At 49.1% G+C, this 22,813-nt stretch overlaps 1 protein-coding gene across 5 annotated transcripts in view; it reads right to left on the bottom strand.

The window, feature by feature from the left end:
• Window positions 1-22,813, bottom strand: part of GALNT17 (polypeptide N-acetylgalactosaminyltransferase 17) — a 285,432-nt gene that overhangs the window by 153,298 nt on the left and 109,321 nt on the right. For 4 of the 5 annotated variants that reach the window (XM_039508488.1, XM_039508489.1, XM_039508490.1 and 1 more), the window contains exons 4-5: window positions 19,272-19,446; window positions 12,606-12,803 (exon numbers count right to left, since the gene is read on the bottom strand). In XM_039508488.1, the coding sequence (XP_039364422.1) occupies window positions 12,606-12,803; window positions 19,272-19,446 (373 nt within the window). Of the gene's footprint in view, window positions 1-12,605; window positions 12,804-16,807; window positions 16,871-19,271; window positions 19,447-22,813 lie in introns of those variants that run through there. The other variant, XM_039508491.1, reaches the window with a different exon arrangement.

The raw sequence follows: 22,813 nt of genomic DNA, 5'->3' as shown, positions 1-22,813 counted from the left end.
GAGTGGGCGGTGAGTCGACACGGGGGAACGCGAGCAAGCTCGTAACACGTTCTGATGCAGGACGTCACCCAGGAAGAAATCCGCTGCGAGGAGACTGGCTCGCCTTTCATGCGGTCAGCTATTGCCACAAACAGCTGGGACCGTGCGGTCGATGTAGAACAGCGCTCGGCGGACGTCGGTATGCAGCTGCTGCTGGCATGCGGCCGGGAAGAAGACCGGGAGGAAGATCTCCTGGTTGAGATGGAAGGGCGACACCACCTTGGGGAGGAAGGCCGGGTGAGGTCGGCTGCACCTTGTCCCGTGAAAGACGGTATATGGGGGACCCGCCGTCAGGGCGCGGAGCTCTGAGACCCGTCTGGCGGATGTGATTGCCACGAGGAAGGCCGTCTTACAGGTAAGATGGAGGAGAGAGCAAGTAGCAAGGGGCTCGAAGGGTGGGCCCATGAGCTGGGCGAGGACCAGGTTAAGATCCCATGTCGGAGCAGGAGGCCGCACCTGCGGGTAGAGACAGTCTAACCCTTTAAGGAATCGTGACACCCTCGGGTTGGTAAAGATCGAGCGACCTCCTATAGCTGGTCGAAATGCTGACAGCGCTGCCAGGTGCACTCTGAGGGATGAGATTGCAAGACCTTGACCCTTGAGGTACCAAAGGTAGTCGAGGACAGTCTGGATGGGGGCCGAGAAAGGGTTGATACCTCTCTGGTCGCACCAGAGGGCAAAGCGCTTCCACTTGGCGAGGTAAGTAGTTCGCGTTGAAGGTTTCCTGCTTTCGAGCAGCACTTGCTGCACCGCTGCGGAGCAATCCCTCTCGTCGGTCAACCACTCAGGAACCAAGCTGTAAGATGCAACGATTGCAGGTTCGGGTGTGAAGCCTGCCGAGGTCCTGGGTTATGAGGTCCGGCCACAGCGGGAGGGGAATGGGTTCCCGAACCGACAGCTCGAGCAGCAGGGTATACCAGTGCTGTCTCGGCCAGGCCGGAGCGACGAGGATGATGCGGGCTCTGTCTCTCCGGATCTTGAGCAATACTCGGTGGAGAAGCGGAGGGAACGCATAGAGAAGAGGCTCTGTCCATGACAGGAGAAGCATCTGAGAGGAGCCTGGAGCTTGGCCTTGGAAGGAGCAGAACCTGTGGCATTTGCGGTTGGTCCGGGAGGCAAAGAGGTCTATCTGGGGAAAGCCCCACCTCCGGAAGATGGAATACGCCACATCTGGGCGAAGGGACCACTCGTGAGAGGCGAAGGACCTGCTGAGGCGGTCGGCCAACGTGTTCTGCGCTCCCGGCAGGTGGGCTAAATCCCAGAGGAGCAATGCCTCGTTGCAAAGTGGGGAGGACTGCGCTCCGCCCTGCCTGTTGACATAAAACATGGCTGTGGTGTTGTCCGTGTAGACCGCTACACAGCGGTTCTGCAGGTGAGCCCGAGACAAGCTAAGCGGATCGCTCTCAGCTCTCGGACGTTGATATGGAGGAGAGCTCCTGGGGCGACCAGAGACCCTGGGTGTGTTGGTCTCCCCCAGCCCAGCGCCGGCGTCCGTCGTCAGGGTGATTGACGGGGCGGGCGGAACGGAACTCCCTCGCAGACCGTTTCCGGGTCCAGCCACCAGGTGAGCGTCTGGAGAGCGGGCTTTGCCACCGTCACCACCATGTCTAGGGGATCGCGATGAGGATGGTACACCGACGCCAGCCACATTTGGAATGGGCGAAGTCGCAGCCTGGCGGCTGCCATGTGACCGAGGAGGCAGAGGCAGGATCTCACCGTTGTCGTCGGAAAGGCCTGCAGTGCCCGAATGAGGGAGGCCAACGTGTCGTGCCGAGTGCGAGGTAGGCACGCTCTGGCCAGATTGGAGTCTAGGACCGCTCCTATGAACTCCACTCTTTGCGTTGGAACTAGGAGGGACTTCGGTGTTGACAAGGAGGCCGAGGCCGGAACAGATGTAGAATCTCGGTTACTTGATTCGCTACCAGTGCTTGGGAGCGGCCCGAATCAGCCAGTCGTCGAGATATGGGTAGACGTGGATGCGACGGCGGCGGAGGGCTGCGGCGGCGACCGCCATGCACTTGGTGAATACCCTCGGCGCGGTGGAGAGGCCGAAGGGGAGCACTGCGAACTGGTAATGAGCTCCGTTGACCAGGAAGCGCAGGAAGCGTCTGTGGGGGGGGTAGATTGCCACATGAAAGTAGGCATCCCTCATGTCGAGGGCAGCAAACCAATCTCCAGGATCCAGGGAAGGGATAATGGACCCCAAGGTCACCATCCGAAACTTGAGCTTGCACAGGTATCTGTTGAGCTCCCGGAGGTCTAAGATGGGACGAAGGCCTCCTTTCGCCTTGGGGATAAGAAAGTATCTGGAATAGAATCCCCTGCCTCGCCTGCTGGGAGGCACCTCCTCGATGGCACCCACGCTCAACAGAGACTGGACCTCCTGCAAGAGGACTTGCTCGTGAGAGGGGTCCCTGAGGAGGGACAGGGAGGGTGGGTGGGAGGGAGGGGGCGAAATGAACTGTAGGCGGTAGCCATATTGGACCGTGCTGAGGACCCAGCTGTCTGATGTTACAGATGACCACGCCTGGAGGAAGCGGGAAAGGCGATGGGAAAACAGAAGGGGTGGATCCGGATTGGAGAGAGGTGAGCGGCCCTCGGGCGTCCCGTCAAAAGGCCGACTTTGGGCCCTGAGGGGCCTTGGACGATCCTGGCTTTGGTTCGCCGGCCGCCCGATGGTCTGCGGCGGAAGGGGGCCGAGCGCCGATTGTTAGGCGGGCGAGGTCTGTTGTATTGGAAGGGGCGATAAGGTTGCTGTCGGAAAGGACGCCTTTGGGTGGCCGGTGTGTGCATCCCTAATGTGCGGATCGCCACTCTGCCGTCCTTCAGGGTTTGAATGCGGGTATCAGTCTTTTCTGAGAATAGACCCTGCGTCTCAAAAGGAAGGTCCTGGAGCGTGTACTGGACCTCCGGCGGCAGAGTAGAGGACTGAAGCCATGCAATGCGTCGCATGGTTACCCCTGACGCTATGGTCCTGGCCCCCGAGTCCGCTGCGTCTACCGCTGCCTTAATGAAGCTAGCTTTCCTTCCTCCAGCAGTGCCGAGAACTCCCTGCGGGAATCCTGCGGGGTGAGCTCTGCAAATTTGGCTAGGCAGCCCAAGATGTTGAATGTATATCTGGAGAGCAAAGCCATTTGGTTGGCGTCTGAAGTTGGAGCCGCCCGCTGAGTAAATTTTCGCCTAACAGGTCCATGCGCTTGGACTCCTTCGCCTTTGGCGCGTGGCTGGCCGTGTCGCTCCGGTCATTGACAGATTGGACAACTAGAGAGTCCGGGCCGGGTGAACATACAGGTATTCGTAGCCTCGGGGACCGAGTACTTTCTCTCAACTCGGAGGAGGGGGACTGCCAGATAGCGGCATTGTTTTTCTGTATTGTTCGAATGAAGGGGAGCGCTACCCTGACGGGGGCGTCCTCCCCCACCACGTCCGTGATGGGGTCCTCAACCTCCTGGACTTCTTCCACGGGTAGGTTGATGGCCTTAGCTACCCTTCTAAGAAGGTCCTGGTGAGTCTTGAGGTCGATCGGCGGGGGCTCCGACGGTGCCGCCCCTGCCACCGCCTCATCGGGGGAGGAGGATGAGGAAGGACCCGGTAGCACTTCCTCCGGTGCCTGCGCCCGTGTCTGCGGAACTGCATCATGCCCCAAGTGCGTGCCGTGATCGGCGGGCTGAGGAGTGGGGGCGGAGGTGGCCTGCTTACAGTGGCTACGGTACCGACCGCACCGAGCCTGGTTGTCGTCCTGTTCATGTTCGGCCCAAGGGACCCAGAATCCCCATTGCTGCGGTCCATGTTCTGGTGGGAAGTCAACTGCGCTGCCCCCAGGGAAGCGACGGAGGCTCTCTTGATGGCCAGGAGGAGCCGAAATGGTGGCCGGGCGGGCCTCGGTGGCGGACGGTGCGGTCGTCGCGGCGCTGGGAGCTCGACCGGCCCGGGAGCTCGACCGGCGGCCCCGGAGCTCGACCGGCGGGAGCTCGACGGCGTCGGGATCGCGACCGCGGTGCGGGAGCTCGACCGGCGGTGCGGGATGCAGATCTGGACGCGGCGCCTGGGCGACTCGACTCGGCGCCTCTCGCGGTGCCTGGGCGGACCTGTTACGGTGCGGCGACTGTCGCGACCGGGACTTAGGCGCCGCGGTCGTGCGGCGGTACGCCTGGGAGCGGTACCGGGACTGCGACCGCGAGGGCGTCGTCGTGGCGTGGATCGTCGTGCCCGGTGCTGCGGAGGCGGTGCCGTGGCGAACGACGCGACCTGGCGGCGGTGCTGCGATCGGCTCGGGCGCCGGGAAGTGGCTTCCCAATAGACTTGAGAGTCCGCACGGTAGCACCGGCCGCTGGCGCTTGCATCAGCGGTAAGTTCGATTAAATGTCTTGCCGTCGCGGCGTGGGCGGCAGCCTCAGCTCCTCGTCGGTGGGCACCGGGAGCTGGGCGGTGCCTTGTGCACAGCCTCAGCCTGCACCGTTACAGTCGGAGGCGGCTGGGCTAACGGTCTCTTCTGCTTGTCTTCTTTCCGGGAGCGGGGCGGTGCGGGTCGTGCGAACTGCATCCTCGGCACCGGGCGGCTGGTCAAGGCAGTCTTTGGCGCCGGTGCTGGTGCCGGAGGTTGGAGGGCCGACTCCATGAGGAGTTGCTTCAACCGCGAGTCCCGCTCCTTCCTCGTGCGAGGCTTGCAGATGGGGCACTTGTCCGACCGGTGAGCCTCTCCAAGACAGCGGAGGCAGGCGTCGTGCGGGTCACTCACCGGCATAGACCGCTGGCAAGCCGGCTTGAAACCCGCCGTCGGGCATAAGGAAGAAGAGGGCTAACCCCTCTAACTCCCTAATGAATTATAACACTAACTATAGAACTATTAACAAACTTTAACAACTATGATAACTATATACAGTAACTAACGGAGAACGCTAAGCTGTGGAGGACGGGAGAGCACTCCACTGTTCCTACTAGCCGTCACGGGCGGAAAGAAGGAACTGAGGAGCGGACGGGCCGGCTGGGTATCCGCCATGGCGGCGCCACTCCAGGCCCGGAGTTGCTAGGCTAAAAATGTTCCACCTACATGGAATGGATAGGAGCAATCACTCGAAGAAGAACTTAACTTTAAGCATCTGCTGAAATGCTCTTGAATAAGGAAGGATTTAAGCCTATGTTTTATTGCTTTTCTGAACTTGAGCCCCAGTGTCTGAGATGTCCTGCAAATGTATAAATCCTAACAAACCATGAGGCTGTCTTGCATAGAGTATGATGAGCGTGTCTGGCCATAAATCTTCCAAATATTGGTAACTGCTATAATGGCTCTGTTTCACTGAGTTTGACTTCAGTGAACTGAAAGAATGAGAGAGGAGAAACTGGTACCTTTTGAAATAGCATCCCAATTGTGGGAGGCTGAGAGTCCCACCACTGCACTGTAAAAGGCTTGGAAATCAAACTCTGCCAGCTGTGAAATTAATAATTCTTTGAGCATTGTGAGAAGGTAAATTTCAGCTTTGGAATGTGCTGTTTTTAGACAAGATAATCAATCAGTGATTTCCCAGCATTTCCAAGTGACCTTTTGGTGCATCCTGCACAATACAGGTGGTGTTAGGTTATTTTCTTTTTCTTTAAAGTATTATGTTTCTTTGAACTCCCAGTAAATGCTGATCAATAACGATTAATGAGAAAATACTGCATACACACAGACACAATATTTTGTGTATACACACACACACACACACGCAAACTAAAAAAAATACTCCATCAAGAAATGCAAATCAAGATTGCCCAATGGTGATGATTCAATCATAAGATGATTGTTTCAAGTATCACTTACTGACTTCTCATGGTGGGAGTTCTAATTTAGATGTGATCCATTACATTGTAATCATGATTTTATCTCTTTGGCAGAATTGGTCAATAGCAGCTCAGTTAGCTTGGCAAGGAAGGTCTATTCATAAATCGCCTGCATGCATAAAAGAGCGCTGAGTGTCAGGACATCTTTATATAGCAGATTCTTTCACATTATAGGAAGAAATGTGAAAGAGGAGATGTTTTATGGAATCCAAAAATTACACCTTGTCCCACCTAGTCATTTAAAAAGCCTATTTCAGGGTCACAGGGTACTCAAGAGGAAGATGGCTACTTAGTCCCAGACTTCTTGACTCCTCACATATTAATTCATCTCTGATAATTACTTTCCTCGCAAATGGGCAATAAGTTTCTGTCAAACAATTAAATTAAACATCAAACGACTGAATAAGGATTCAAATGAAGAAATGGGAGGCAACAAAATATCTAAGCCTGAATCCCCTACACCCGAGGTGGGCAAACTTTTTGGCCTGAGGGCCACATCGGGGTTCTGAAACCGTATGGAGGGCCGGGTAGGGAAGGCTGTGCCTCCCCAAACAGCCTGGCTCCTGCCCCCTCCCACTTCCTGCCCCCCTCAGAATCCCTGGCTCATCCAACACCCCCTGCTCCTTGTCCCCTGACCACCCCGTCCCAGGACCCCCACCCCTAACCACCCCCCAGGACCATCCCCTATAAAACCCCCTTGCTCCCTGGCCCGACTGCCCCGACCCCTGACAGCCCCCCCCCCGGGACTCCCATGGCTATCCAACCCCCCCATTCCCTGTCCCCTGACCACCACCCCCAGAACCTTTGCCCCATCCATCTACCCCCTGCCCCTTATCCAACACCCCCCTGCTCCCTGCCCCCTTACCATGCTACTCGGAGCACCAGGACTGGCAGCCACGCAGCCCGGCCAGAGCCAGCCCCACCGCCGCGCTGCCTGGCAGGAGCTTGCAGCCCCGCCGCCCAGAGCGCTGGCGGCACGGCGAGCTGAGGCTGCGGGGGAGGGAGGACAGTAGGGGATGGGTCAGGGGGTAGCCTACCCAGCCGGGAGCTAAAGAGCCGGGCAGGATGGTCCCATGGGCTGGATGTGGCCTCCGGGCCGTAGTTTGCCCACCTCTGATCTACACAGATGAAGCAGGAGACCACAAGGTCACAGTAAACCTAGCCCAAGCTGCCTCAGCCCTGAAAGAATTCCTCACAGACGGATAGGATTCAATCTCAAAAGGTGTAGGTGATGTAAAATCCTGAATGGCTTGATTGGAAGAAGAGCTACAAAAGACTGCCATTGAAACTGATGAAATTAAAGAAGAAACTGCCCCCTTAAACCTTAGACTAGACAAACATTTAAAGAGCCGATACCGGGCTGGCCCTAGACTAAATGGTGCTGCCCCGCTTCATTTGTAAAACCTTTGACTACCTTATTTTGTATTGCATTTGTAGCCCATTCCACGACTCTGATCCACGATTTGCCTGCATGGTTTATCCCGGTCATATAAGACTGACTGGTGATGCCCCGCCCGTTACATACCCAAGAGGGCAGGGCTGACAACATTCTAGGAGGTTTGAGGAAAATGTAGTTCATAGAATCTCGTGGAACCTGCCAGGCTTTCTGAGAAGGTCCAGAACATTCTAGGAGGTTAGTGAAAAATGAACCCGCATATGGAATACCTGAGTCATTTTACTTCAAACATTCGATTTTCCCTTTTGTCACTAACAACACAAACAGCACCCCAAGCCCGGTGCCTCCCCTCCCCAGCCCAGCACCCCAGGAGGTTGCCTGGGTCTCCTGCCCCTAAATCCAGCCCTTAGCCTATTTGCTTGCTTTAAAGCAGGAGCCTGGATCTATCTTGAGGCTGGCCATATTTTAGATGAGCTGTATGCCATCATCTTGCTTTGCCTGGATAATTATCTCTTGTGAATTATCCAGGGGAGAAAATTGTCTCCGAACACATTGTCTCCAGCCTCTGCTGCTGAATATTCTGTAGGTCCAGAATAAAGATTGTGTAGAACCAGATACCCAGGAGCAAGTCAGACCATCCCTTTCCATCTCTTTTAACACGTACGTCTTGATCAGGCTCTTCAAGGACGGTTAGAAACCAAGCATGTCAAAAATGTACAATTGAAACAAAAACAAAAACAATACTTACCCCCTTACTTCACTCTCCTTCCTTTATCCTAAAAGGTCAACTATATGAAATAGGCAAGATGTTTTTAACCTTGTTTTGCATATTATAGTTTAAAATTTGCCCATGTTTCCTTGCATAATTACAGAGTAAAACACAGCTATTCCTTTCAAGTACACATTACCATAGAATGTACAGTTCAGAGCACTACACAACAAATAATATTATTAATAATAATAATAATTGAAGTAGTTTATTTCTGTTTGTATACAGTTACCATTATAAAGGAAAGAGGCAGTATTTTACACATTTATCTTCCTCATAACGCTTCTCCTGTTGAGTATTAATAATGTTGTTTTAGCAAGTTCTTAAATTATTTAACATTACTCGGAGGCTATTGTCTCTGTTTTGGCATTCCTTTTCCATATAGCTATTGGAAAGCATTTGCCCTGCAATCCATATTTTTCTATGACTCTTACTTTCTAATCTTTGACTCTTACTTTCAAGTGATTCAACTCTTCTCAGCTTGAGGGGTCAGTGTCCATGTTACTGGACTCTCTAATGAAGTGAAGACAAATGATTATGCAGGCACCTCTTGCTACTGCTAGTGTGGGTCGGTAGTGTATCTCCATCCATCTTTACAGATCTCTGCTTTTCTGTTTAGTCCTCCTAAGTTTTTCGCACAATTGCAAAGGTGGCAGTCAGGAACACGGAAATTGTCACAGTGGATGAGCCCTGAGGTGCACCCAGGCCAGTATCCTGTCTCCAAAAGCTGCCAGAACTAGATGCTCCAGCGGCAGACGTAAGAATCTTGCAGTAGGCAGATACGGGGTCATCTGCCCTCCACATTAGGGCTTATCCTGATCTCTGATAATTGAGATGGTCTTAAATCCTTAAGAATGGGGTTTAATATCACTTCCACAATTTTTTTGATCATTTATAAATTTTAAGGCCAGAAGGGACCATGATGACAATTTAGTCTGACCTCCTGCATAATAAAAGCTAAAGAACCTGACCCAATAATTTCTGCATCAAGCTCCTAGCTTCTGTGAAGAATATTCATCTGCTCTCAGACAGATTAGATGGCATATGAACCCGTGACCACTTGCACACAAAGCACAATGCCTTCCACTGCTCCACAGAGCCATTGCAGCCACAAAATTAATTATGACCTCTGGATATTCTCAATATCCATATAAACATCCAAACCCTTTTTGAATCTTGTTACATTCTTGGCCTCAACAATTTCCTACAGAAGTGAGTTCTATAGTTGGGGAACCCCCTCACAGCAGATCCCCCACTCGGGGCTCCCGCTCCTTAACAGAAGAGGTAATTACTGGATGATATCTGTGGTAGTCATTTGTTTTCTTGGGGAATTTTTTTTTAAATGACAACCTCTTAATCATCAGAGAAGTATCTGTGCATCCATTCAGATGCTCCCTACAGTACATGGGAGAGCTACACCATATCCATAAACAGCATCAAGGGCAGGAAAATGCAGATTTGGATCAAAAGAGGCCTGTTCTGGTCTCACATTATTTTAGAAGAAGTGCAAGAGTTACCTAGCAGGGACCCTGTGGATCAGCAGCCATAGGGCAAGACAGAGCAGGTGAATGACTGACGTCTGACTCATGCAGAAGGCAGCAGCGGGGATGGGTGAGGGAGGGAGAGGTAACAGATCAGCCTGACTCCTTATCTTTCCTCCAAAACCCACTCACCTCCTCCGTCACTGACGCAACAAGCACAATTCTCCCCATCTCTCAGACCCATACATTGGGGGCTATCTTTGATTCCGCTTTCTCCCTCGCACACATATTCAGACTGTGTCTGACTTGCATCTAAAATCGGGGCTTATTTCTCTGCCTACACCTCATCCATGGCCCTTATCACTCACATCTCAACAGCTGCCACCTCTCCATTTTGCCACCCCTCCCACACACACTCCAATGCAATCACAATGCAGCTGCTATTTGCCTGCAGTTTCCTTGCCTATTGCTCTGACCACAACATCTCCATTTTTCATATCTATCCACTGACTCATCCTCTTTTCACAGCCCTCCCCTTCCTCAATCAGCTGCTCTTCTAAGGTTGCCAGGTGTCTGGTTTTCGACCGGAACACCCAGTCGAAAAGGGACCCTGGCGGCTCTGGTCAGTACCGCTGACTGGGCCGTTAAAAGTCCGGTCGGTGGCGCAGCAGGGCTAAGGCAGGCTCCCTGACTGCAGCGGCTCCGCGCGGCTCCCGGAAGCAGCGGCATATCCCCTCTCCAGCTCCCAGGCATAATGGCAGCCAAGGGGCTCCGCGTGCTGCCCCCGCCACAAGCGCCAGCTTCGCAGCTCTCATTGGCCAGGAACGGTGATCAATGAGAGCTGCGGAGGTGGTGCCTGAGGACAGGACAGCTCGCAGACCCACCTGGCCATGCCTCCCCAGAGGAGCCGGAGAAGGGACATACCGCTGCTTCCGGCAGCTGCCTGAGGTAAGTGCCGCCTGGGACCTGCACCCCTGACCCAGCCCTGATCCCCCTCCTACCCTCTGAACTCTCGATTCCGGCCTGGGAACCCTCCTACACCCCAAAACCATCATCTCCAGCCCCACCCCAGCATCTGTACCTCCAACCAGAGCCCTCACCCCCCCATGCTGCAACCCCCTGCCCCAGCCCTGATTCCCTTCTTGCACTCTGAACCCCTTAGTCCCAGCCCAGGGCATCCTCCTGCAGCCCAAACTCCTCATCCTCAGCTCCACCCCGGAGCCTGCACTCCCAGCTAGAGCCCTCAGCCCCTCCCGCACCCCAAACCCCTGAGACAGCCCAGTGAAAATGAGCAAGCGAGTGAGGGTGGGGAGATCAAGCAACAGAGGGAGGGGGGATGGTATGTGTGGGGGCGGGGCCTCGGAGAAGGGGTAGGGCTCAAAGAAGGGGCAGAGTAGGGGTGGAACAATGGTGTTCGGTTTTGTGCGAGTATAAAGTGGACAATCCTACACTCTTCCCTCTTATTGCATTCCCCCCTTCTCATCCACGCTGTGTACAATGCCAGCCTTCTCCTGTCCACCTTCCCAGCCATGTCTTTGTGCTTCCAGGCTGCTCTCTATTCAGGGAACTCAGATCCAACCCTTCAAATCCCCTTCAACACCTATCAACCAATGACAGCTAGGCTTAGGGGAGGGGAAAATAATAAAATGTCTATTTGTACATTAACATAGATTAGACAGGTTATTGCCCATTCACTCACTCACTCTTACGTCCTATATCTTTTTATGTTGTAAACTCTTAGAAGGAAGGACCTGTCTCTGTATACTATGAAGAGAAACATCAATATTGGAACCTGGGCACTAGCAAAAGATCAGCAATATATCAGTAATAATAAGGCTATACATAACTGAACAATAGCAAGAACAGTTCTCCATTCCCACCCACTGCATTCGTTTTTGGTCTTTTAAGGTACTTCGGGGAAGACTTTCAAAGGTACGTATGGGAGTTCGGCGCTCAGGTCCCACTGTAAGTCCATGGGAGCTAAGCATCTAATTCGCATTTGTGGTCTTCTCTATTGCTACGGCTTCCACATCCAACATTTCGGTCACTGAAAAGTTACTGTGCAATAGGAAATTGTAGGGGTGACCACACTGTTACCATATCCTTAGGACCATGGATTCCAAGAGTTGAAGGCCAGAAGGCAACTTGGCATCATCTAATCTGACCCCCCGGGTTTCACAACTCATTAAATTTCACACAGTTACCCCTGTATTGCACCCAATAACTTGTGTTTGGCTAAAACATAACTTCCAGAAAGGGCTCTAATTCTTGATTTGAAGACATCAAGAAATGGACAATCCACCATTTCTCCTGGTAGTTTGTTCCAATGGCTAATAACCCTCATTGTTAAAAAAAAAAAATCCTGCCCTATTTCTCATTTAGATTTCTCTGGCTTCAGCTTGCAGCCATTAACTCTATCTCCATTAGAGCAGTTTTGCCTGAGAGATTTTTCCAGGATACACCTTTCTAGTGAGATGGTATCCTGATCATTCTGTTGTCAGCAGGGATTTCAAACCATATTTAAAGAAAATAGATTATAGGCCTAGATATTGTGTTCTTGGAGTTGAGATAAAATGTAGGTGTTTTCCCATGCCTACATTTTTAACAGCAGGCAAAATATGCCTAGTGGTAACACCCCCTTAGCACCCAAGTCCATAGCAGCACATTATAAAAGAGCAATATACTGTAGCAGGTAAATACAGTCCTGTAGCTGCTTAGATGTTGTCCGACAAATTAAATTATATGAGAAAAATCACCTGATTCCCCATTAATTAAAAAACTTAACAATAAATATAATAACCTGAATTGCTTTCTTGTAAAGTGACATTTTAAAATCTACAATTAAAACCTGTGCTTGTATAGTGCAATGGGGTTCTGGTTCCTTACTGGTGCCCTAAGCATGGATGCAATGTGAAATAAAAATATGTTCCTCCCCTTGGAAAAGTGAAATCCCTCACCACGGTAACATATGAACACACACTCTACTCTCAGTCTATTACATCAGTGCCACAATTTCTGGGCCATCTTCCTTATTCCTCAAGTCATTCCAAATCACTGGCTCTCTTTGATTACTGAACATGTCCCTGGCTCCACAACATACCTGATTGGCAGTGAAGGGTCACCAGCATCCCACCAGTCTTTGGGAGGGCTAATGTACATGCACCATAACTCCCAGCTGTATCCATGGGCAGAGTTCTCATAACGCTGCACCTCAAAGTTGTCCTGCTTGATATTGTCGATTGACGGAAGAATAACCCTTTTCCGGTTTTCTTGGATTCGCGACAGAACTGGCTCAGCCCTAAAAGGCCAAAAAGAAGGAAACGGAAAAGGGGCTTTAACTGCTGTTACAACACAGATGGACACAGTAGCACTTTAACTACCTGATGGCAACACTTAGGTTATGTCTATGCTGCAATCAGAGGTGTGATTGCAGGACAGGTTGGCATACCTGGGCTAACTTTAATCTACCCAGCTGGCTAAAAATAGCAGTAAAGGCATGGTGGCATGGGGCTCACTGTGCATTATCCAAGTCTGCCAGGGACCCTCCATCTGTACTGGCATTGCCAGCCCGCGCTGAAGCCCACGCAATCACCCCTCCATCTGCAGTGTAGACATACCCATAGTCAATGCCTTACTTCTGCTAGCTCGGACAGCACCCCTGTAGGACAGGGCAAAGAAAAAGGACCCATTTCTGCTCTCACTTAAGATGGTATAATTCCAGTGACTTGTTGGAGTTATAAAGATGCAAGGGACAGCAGAATCCAGCCAACAGAGGTTAAGTGACTTGCACTAGGCCACACAGCTATTCAGGCTTGTCTACACTACAAAATTAAGTTGACTTTATCTAATTTCACCTCCAGCCTCTGAATTAATTAAGTCAATTGGGCATGGCCACACCATGCTTATTGTCTCGATAGAGTGGCTCACTAGCAGTGCCTGCACTGATGCACAAGGCGGTGCATTGTGGGTAGCTATCCCTAAGTGCAACTTGCCGCCGTGTGTTTTGGAAAGTTTGTGCAATGCCTCATGGGATCAAAATATTGTCGCAGGGAGAATGGGAACATTACATCAGCATCCCATGGTGCACTGTGCTCAACGGCAAACCACTCAGTGGTTTTCGCACCTTAAAACTGCCGCGCGTACGCCATAACCCCAGAAGCATAGAGCCTGCTCAGTTGCACACTCTTGTTGTGAGCATCTCAAACACCTCACGCCTTCTCCTGCAGTATTTCCAGAGCAGAAATAGGGTCCGCTGTGTGGAATATAGCAATGTCCTGCAAGCAGCCCTGCTGCAAGCCATTGAAAAAAAAAATTCACAGTTGCTGCTGGCAGTCACAGAGCAGCTGCACTCTGTTAAGAGCCGTTTCTGGTCCTGTGGAACAAGCACTGACTGGTGGGACCTCATCATTTTGCAGGTATGGGATGACAAGCAGTGGCTGCAGAACTTTTGAATATGCAAGCCACCTTTCAGGAACTTTGTGCAGTGCGTTTCCCTGCCCTGCAGTTCAGCAACACAAAAATGAGAGCTGCTCTGACAGTGGAGAAGCAAGTGGCGATCGCTATTTGGATGCTTGCAATGCCAGGCAGTTACCAGTCAGTCGAGAATCAATTTGGAGCAGGTAAAATCAACCGTGGGAGCTGCTGTGCTCCAAGTGTGCAGGGCCATTAATCGACTTCTGCTACGAAGGGTAGTGAGTCTGGGGAATGTGCAGGACATAGTGGATGGTTTTGCCATGATGGGGTTCCCTAATTGCGGTGGGGTGATAGATGGCATGCATATCCCCATCTTGGCACCAGACCACCTTGCCAAAGAGTACATAAACCAAAAGGGATATTTTTCAATGATGTTGCAAGCACTGGTGGATCACAGGGGGCATTTCACCGACATCAATGTAGGATGGTCGGGAAAGGTTCATGACGCGTGCATCTTTAGGAACTTGGGTCTGTTCAAAAAGCTGCAATCCAGGACTTTCTTTCCAGACCACAAAATGAACATTGACGACATTGAGATGCCTATAGTTATCCTGGGGGACCCTTGCTCCCATGGCTCATGAAGGCATACACCAGCCATCTGGACAGAAGTAAGGAATGGTTCAACTATAGGCTCAGCACGTGCAGCATGGTGGTTGAACATGCCTTTGGTCATTTGAAAGGGCGCTGGAGAAGTTTATTAACAAGGTTGGACCTTACTGAGGAAAACATCCCCATGGTTATAGCTGCCTGCTGTGTGCTCCACAATATCTGTGAAAAAGGGGGGGGGGGGAATTTTCCACAGGGGTGGGCAACTGAGACCAATCACATGGAAGCCATTTTTGAACAGCCAGACACCAGGGCAATGAGAAGAGCACAGCAAGGGGTGCTGCGTATCCGCGAGACTTTGAAAAGCCATTTTAATAATGAGTCACAGTAACATTAGCTGCTTGTCTGCATTGTGCTTTCCCAAACCTTCACTTGGCTTGTATCACTGTCCCTGTAAAGCCACCCCCCACCCAAGCCCACTGCTTCTACTCAATAAAGAACATTTGTTTCTCGAATCCATTTACTTTATTTAACAAACATAAGTAAAGAGGGAAAACAGAAAAATAAGGTAACCTTGGGGAAAAGGTGTTGTAAAGTTGGAATGGGAGAAACATTTGTAACATAATACCGCATTCCAGACCATCAAAGGTCTGTGAATGGGCACCTTCTGTTCCTTGTACCCTCCTCCTCAGTTAAGCGAAAGGGATAATGGACTTTTCTCCCATGTCTCAGGGAACACTTTGGGGAGGGTGATTCTGCGCCAGGCGATGCTGGCTGGCTGGCTGTCCACCAGGGTCTGCAGAGGGACTCTAACCTCCTGCTTCTGTTCCTGCAGTTCAAGCAGACGCCTCAACATGCCTGCTTGGTCATAATCCGAAGCATCTCATCCTGCGCCGCACACTCTTGCTCATTTGAAACTTCCCTGCTCTCCCTGCCCATGTCCAACTTCTCGGACAGTGAAATCCTCCACGCTCTCATCTCTGTGTCAGCTGTCCCAGAAGTGTTCATTATCTCAGTGAACATGTCCTCCCGCCTTCTCTTTCTCCTCCTTCTAATCAGCGAAAGTCTGCTTTCAGGTGTTGATGACACGCCGAAGGACACATTTCTAGCTGTCAGTCATGGGAAAAAATAAAGGAGCCATTGTACATGAATAAAATATTTCCATAGCAAGGCCGTTTTCATAAAAATAAACCCCTTATTACACTAGGTGCAAGCCATAACATGATCAGAATCCACAACTGTTCAATGTTCCATTTTGCTGTTCCAGCCATGGTATAGACCCGGTCCTTATGCTGCTATGCTGTGTACCACAACGATGCCAGCAGAATTCATTCAAGAGTTGCGTGGGAAAGTGTCCTATCATGGTGGAAGAAATAAGACTGTGCTGCCCAGAAACCTTCTACAAAGGATTGCAGAGTCCCTCCAGGAAAGTTTCCTCCCATGGAGGGTTCCCGGGCTATCCCAGTCCACATAAACAGTCCCCGGGCTATCCCACATAAACATAAACAGTCTTTTCCATAGCTGGAACTGCCTCTTGTAAGCAGAGAACCACAGCACCTCACTTTTTCTTCACAATAAACATGCAATACCACCGAATGTGGGTGCCCACTAAAGTTTAACTGGACTTTGCTTGTAACTGTATACTCACCAGAGGTGCCTTCACCGGCATCACGGTCAGCCACCGTGATGTCCTGCAACCCACAGGGCTCCAGGGTTAAAAATATTTCCTGGCCCTTGGGGAGAATGGATCCACCACTCGCCTGTCTCTCATTCTCCTCCTCCAGTTCCTCATCCACCATATCATCTTCCTTGTTGTCCCTAGACTCACACACCTGTTAGGTGTCCACGTTGCTTGTGGAGGTACTGGTAGGGTCACCCTGGAGAATCGCATGAAGCTCGTTGTAGAACTGGCATGTGTGGGGTTCAGCACCAGAACGACAGTTCGCCTCTCTTGCCTTCTGGTACGCTTGGCAAAGTTCTTTTATTTTCACATGGCACTGTTATGTGTCCCTCGTATAGCCCTTCTCCCCAATTCCATGAGCGATCTTTGCATAGATGCCAGCGTTTCTTCTGCTGGATCAGAGCTCTGCCTGCACAGACTTCTCCCCACACAGCGATGAGATCCACCACCTCCCGTTCAGACCAGGCTGGAGAGCGTTTGGGGCATGTAGTCTCCATGATTAGCTGTGCTCAAGCTGGCATGCTCCCAATGCTGATCAAACAGGAAATGGGAAATCAAAAATTCCCATGATTTTAGCAGGGGAGGGGCTGTTTCCTGTGTACCTGGCTGCAGTGCACCACAGTTGAGAATGATCTCCAGAGCAGTCACAGATGAGCATTGTGGGACACCACCTGGAGGCCAATTAAGTCGAATTACACAATGCTGCGTCTGCACTACCTCACAGTCGACCCATGAAAATCGAACTAAGAGCTACGCCTCTCGCAGAGGTGGATTACAGAAGTCAACATTAGTGGCGACTTAGGTCGGCGTAAAGGACCCGGTAGTGTAGACACATACATTAACAGGTCGACTTAAGGAGGCTTCCTTCGACCTAACTTTTTAGCGTAGACCAGGCCTCAGTGACAGAGCCTACATTTGAATTTGAGAGTCCCTGGCTTGCAGTGCTGTGCTCAATCCATTAAACCACTCTCTTATCAACATACTCGGAGAGTAGAAAGTGAACACAAAAACCAGAGGCAAGGGAAAGTTCTTCATTTTCCCGAGATTAAATGGATACTTTTTAAGGTCTGCAAATGCAGCTTTGTCAGCCACCAGGGAGGCTTTAGAAGTTTCTGAGCTTCCACTTCATGGGATTTCCTGCCTGGGAGAAGCATGGACACATCAATTATGTGGAACTATTATCAATTAGGCTACAGGGGACAGCTGCTGTATATGGAATTCAAATAGCAACATACCCATATGTGTTAGGGTTTAGGCTCTCTCTTACGCAATTGAATATTCCTGTGCAAAATTCATGGACCCAGTGGAGAATACCACAGTACACACAAAGAAGCAATTTCACAAACCAGGAAGAATTTAAGGTATGAAGGCTTTACGAGACCCTCCAGAGCTGAGCTTTCATGCAGAGACAACACAGTCCATTTTGGAGTGGCTTAATGTGGTTACAAAGTGTTATAAACATGAATTCAGCTGTGTTTTAAAGAGCATTTTCCCATCATTTTAACCAAGAAGGTATGAAACCAGGCAATGTAGTGAATAAGGGCTAGTTTTTCAATACCGTCTTCTGACATTCCACCTACAAAGTCAGAATGTGTACAGTGAATATCTGTATATGCAGAATGGCTAATTGCACACTAGTGTTCATTTGGAAGTACACAATGGTGCATGCACACTTTGCTGGAGAAATTTAGGAAGCCCTACAGCGATCAGATTTCCCAATATGAATGCTTAAATTGCCCTTGAGATCCTCGACTTGCTTCTACAAGTGGATATTTGCAGTGGGTGCAGGCAAATTTTCTGGCTGCAATTTGTTTCCTCCTCCCTCCCGCACCCCCACTTCTGAAAATGTCTCTCTAAATGTAAGAAATAAAAGTAAATACAGGCAAGGCTGTGCTGCTACCCAAACAGCGTTTCCTTGAAATATGAACATGGAAAACCAGACATGGACCCAAGCCACAAAATTCTGATCTGGAACCCTGCTTCTGCTTCAGCTGAGAGTATTCAGAACTGGGGTTTTGGGTCAGCCTCCCCTTTGTGAAAACAAGAACCACTGAACAGACAGGGCTCATTCTGCCAAGGATCTAAGCAATCAGTGAGAGGTGAGGATGCTCAATGTCTGCCAAGCTCAAGCTCATAATGCAGTCAAAGGAGCAATCTGCTACTCTCATTCCTGACTGATAGGAAAAGCTGCTTCACCAGTGAGTACAGTAAATTATAGTTTCCCGTACACATGCATACAATCCAGTTTTGAAAAGCTAGCAGCCTAATCACTGCAGCATTTAGATGGGAATACAGGTACCAGTGATAGAGACAGCCTTCTGAATATGTCCTTATTCATATGAAAAATGTGATAATTCTACACAGAATGTGTTTTCTATTTGCAGGTGATATAACATGATTTTTTCTTTTCCTCTCTTCAGATCACACAATGAAATGTGCATTAGCCTCTTCTGTCTCCAATATTCTAAGCATAGAGCACAATTTTTTTTAAAACACATTTTGTTGCAAAATCTCATTCATGGAACCTTTTTGTTGTGCAGACTTAGAAACGTAATAGAATTTCCTCTGATACTTTGTGCTCTAGATGCATCAATCCCTCTGAAAGAGTCCCTTTGAAATACTTTCTGCTGTCCTTGCACTTTTGAACTTATTTTCAATTTAAGAAGAATCAAACCAATACAAAACATAAACCTTCCCCAGAGAGAGGAAGGTAGAAAGGCCTGTAACATTGGAACCATTCTCTTTTTCAATTCCCTGCTGCCTCGTCTTTTTAGCTTACAGAATTCACTCAGGTCAAGGAGGGGGCAATGATGTGAACAAAATAAAATGCGAATGGGGGTAGGATGAGTGCAGAAAACAGGGACTTTAGCAGTTCTGCAGTGTACTGCCTCACCCAATCCAGGGTACATTGGGGTAGAGGGAAGGCTCTAGCTTTATTAATTTACTGGCCACATTTGCAAGAACGTCCATGCTAAATTATACATTTTCAGCACGCCTGATTTATTCCCTTATAATCTAACCACACCGTGAAATCATTAAACCTGATTTTTTTTGTATTATACCTACCAGCCAGCAGTGAATTCCACGTGGGCATCAAAGAATCCAGTGATATGGCCCGTAGCGGCTTTCCAGCCTTCAATACGAGCTCGGATCAGGCCTTCTCTTTTCTGGTTGCGCACCACCTTCACGAGCCCCGGGTATCGTTTGTTGACGTACTCTTCCAGAGGTGCCTTCAATTCCTCTAGAGGAGAAAACCCAGAGAGCCAACTCAAAAGGAGCAACAGTTTCCATAGGGAATTTATGTATTAATCAACTCTTCTCACTGGTGAACACTGGTGGAGCTCACTGGTACAGGATACCTTAGAGAAGCGGCTAGTAGGAAATGCAGTGAGTAGAAAAGGATTTAGGCCTAGTCAATGTTAATTTGGAAAAAGGGAATTTCAGGGAGCTGTTAGAAGGCTGAGCTGAGTGAATAAAAGGACAAAAACACACGTCTTTGACCAGGATGTTGCTATTGTGTTACATCTAAGGCAAAATTTTCAAAAGTGACTAAGGCACTTAAATACCATTTTCTAAAGAGTATTAAGCTTCTAAGTGCCTAGCTGCCTCTTGAAAAGGGGACTTAGTCACTTTTGAAATTATACCCCTACTTCTGTATCTTTGTTCCTAATTTCTGAGCATTTGTTTCACCCCCATTAATGTCTTGGACAGTCCCTTCACATAGTTTCCTTTTTAAATACTTGTTTGTAAATTTGGGACCAGATTCTTTGCCCCCAACCAGTTCCTTTGTGACACTCAGACAGCAGCAATGAGCTGGAATGTGGGTGTATGGCCACCACACAGATGGTGTAAAGCCAGCATCACTGGCTCCTATGCAGCCACCGAACAGGACATGCTTTTAGGGGTGTGTCAGAAGCATTGTCTTTGGGATCATGGCCAGCTGCTCGCATAAGACAGGACAGTACCTAGGCTACTCTGATTTATGCTGCATTTGGGACTGGTTTGGTGCAGATCTTCATCCTGTTGGTTTGGAATCATAACCTGGCTCTGTCATCTCCCTTCCAAACTCTCCTGAGTCAAGTAATTCCCAACAGTGGAGAAAATTAATCTTAATCTTTATTGGCTTTCCCCTCTCTCCTAAATGCGATTTTAATGTATTTTACCTTTTTGCTCGTCAGCTATTTCCTCTCTTTGGACTATCTCTGCTTCCCAGCTTTTTATCACTCTGTCCTCTTAGCAAAAATGGAGAGCCTTAGAGCAAATATGAAGGGACAAGGCTCCACAGAGTAGCAAGCGACCAGGTAAACTTCCCTGCTGTACTTGGGGCACGGTTTATTATAAAATAAAATGTCACCGATACTGTTAATAGAATCAAAGAACTACGATAGTTGATGTTAGTGATTTTGCCTCCTGTAGGTTTGAGTGGATTACTGTGAACATTGCAAAATGAGATCAGTCGACCAGTTTAATCAGCTGGTGTTGTTTAAATTGCTGCAAACTGCACCCCGCAGTTTCTCCCTTTCCTGTGGCTCAGCCTTGCCATATCAATATCCGTGTTGGTTGCATACAAACTTTGCCCTTGGACTACCTGAAATCCTTCCACTTTTATTTATAGCAATGAAGAGATTTCTGCTTCATTCAGCAGAGCCTAAATATCATGCGCTGTAAGTACTTCTACTTACTGGGAAACTGCTGATCATTTAATTAAGTTGTTTAAGGCAGCGTATGCTCTACTGCTGAGTACATAATGGCTTTAAGTTTCTAGAGTCACTACTGGTACCAAACTTATTAGTACTTTCCGATGCCTGTGGTGTATAAAAGACAGGCAATGTAAAAGTGATCTCTGGTGTATGCACATGGAATCATAAAAATAAATAAATAAATATTGAATGTTGGAGTGTCAGTTCAATTATGGAAAAGCACCCCAAAGCCTAGGTGCTTATCCACACCTTATTGGCAGGGCCAGCTTTAGCAAGTGTGGGGCCCGATTTGAATACCCGGTGGCGGTCTGGGTCTTCGGCGGCACGTCGGCGGTGGGTCCTACACTTGCTCCACGTCTTCCGCAGCACTGAAGGACCGGCCGCCGAAATGCTGCCGAAGACCCGGAGCACCACCGGGTGAGTAAAAAAATTAAAAAGGCACCTAAGTCAGGCGCTCTTCTTTAGTGCATGGGGCCCAATTCTGGGGAATCGGCCTAAAGCCAGCCCTGCTTATTGGGACCAAAGCTCTTGAGTTTGTAGAGCTGGACTGGAAGTCTCATGAGACTAGACTCTCCTGGGAGATTTCCAGCACTTCCTGCTTCCAACTAAATTAGAAAAACTTGGCAGTCCTGCTTCTAGCCCCAGATACAACCTGCCTGCAAAAAAGGGGAAACTGTAGCAAGTGTTTTTGATTCTCAACATAAGGTTTGGTTTTGAGTTAACAACATGCAAAACACTCAGGCTAGGGGCCTAAAACCCTTATTTGCAAGGTATATTCCATTGAATACTACTGAATTCTCTGGATTTTTTTTAATGCTCTTCTTTTTTGCAGAATAAGAGGAATGCAGGACTGTATCAGAAATTCTGCCCTTTCCCATGAAACTTTACATGGGGTAGTATATCTGATTTGTCCACAAAATAAACTAATGCAGAATAATTAAAATAAAATGCACAATACTGGGTATAGTCTTTGATATGGTTTTTGGTATTTCTGCTTCCTTGTGCCAGTCATAAACAGGCCTCTATTGTGCTGGGAATTGTACAAAATTAGTTTACAATTCTGACAGCAACCAAAACATGCCATGTAAGGGAGGCTGGTTAATGTAATGGATACAGGAGTGACTGGGACTCAGGATATTCAGGTTCTGTTCCTAGTTCTGCTTGGTATCCTTGAGCAAGTCACGTCATCTCTCTGCACCTCAGTTTCCCAATCTGTAAAATGATACTTACAGCCTTTATAAAGCACTTTGAGATCTACTGATGAAAAAATGTGATATCAGAGCTAAGTTTTATTATGTACCAAGACAGACTGCAGGCATCATATTGTTGAAACAAATTGCTGGAGAATGACCCTCATTTCTGCAGGGCTTAACGGCTCCATGATATTACCTTATAGCCAATGCCCCTGCATGTCTAGGAATTCCTATGGGAGGCCTATTGACCTTTTTCACGCCCCCCCCCCCCCCGCCCCTTTCAGATAAATCACTGTCAATGCAATACACAAGGTCAGAATAGTTGCTGAAATATGAGTGGCAAAGTAGGTCACTACTTTAAGAAAACATAGTAATGGAAAACAGAGGAGTAAACACTAAACCTCATCTATTATGCTTAGCCAGAGAAGTCAAAGGAAATGGGATCAGCTATTCCCTCGCCTTATGCGCATTCTTCCAAACACATACAAATAGTGCTTTCGTGACTGTCTTTCTGGCATTATTCCTCCTCACATATCCGTTTCCCTCAGGTAGAATCTCTGTCTTTTATGCTGAAATGGGGAAGAAGGGGAAAAAAAACCTTGCAACCCAAAGCATCTGCATCGCATACATATATAATTGTGGCAATTTTGGTTTCATGCTGAGCCACTCATAGGAAACCAATATTTTATGGAGGACATCCCTTCTGTGAGAGGCT

The sequence above is a fragment of the Mauremys reevesii genome, linkage group 20, assembly GCF_016161935.1.
Source record: "Mauremys reevesii isolate NIE-2019 linkage group 20, ASM1616193v1, whole genome shotgun sequence".
Classification (NCBI taxonomy): Eukaryota; Metazoa; Chordata; order Testudines; family Geoemydidae; genus Mauremys; species Mauremys reevesii.
This window is presented reverse-complemented; position numbering and strand designations above follow the sequence as displayed.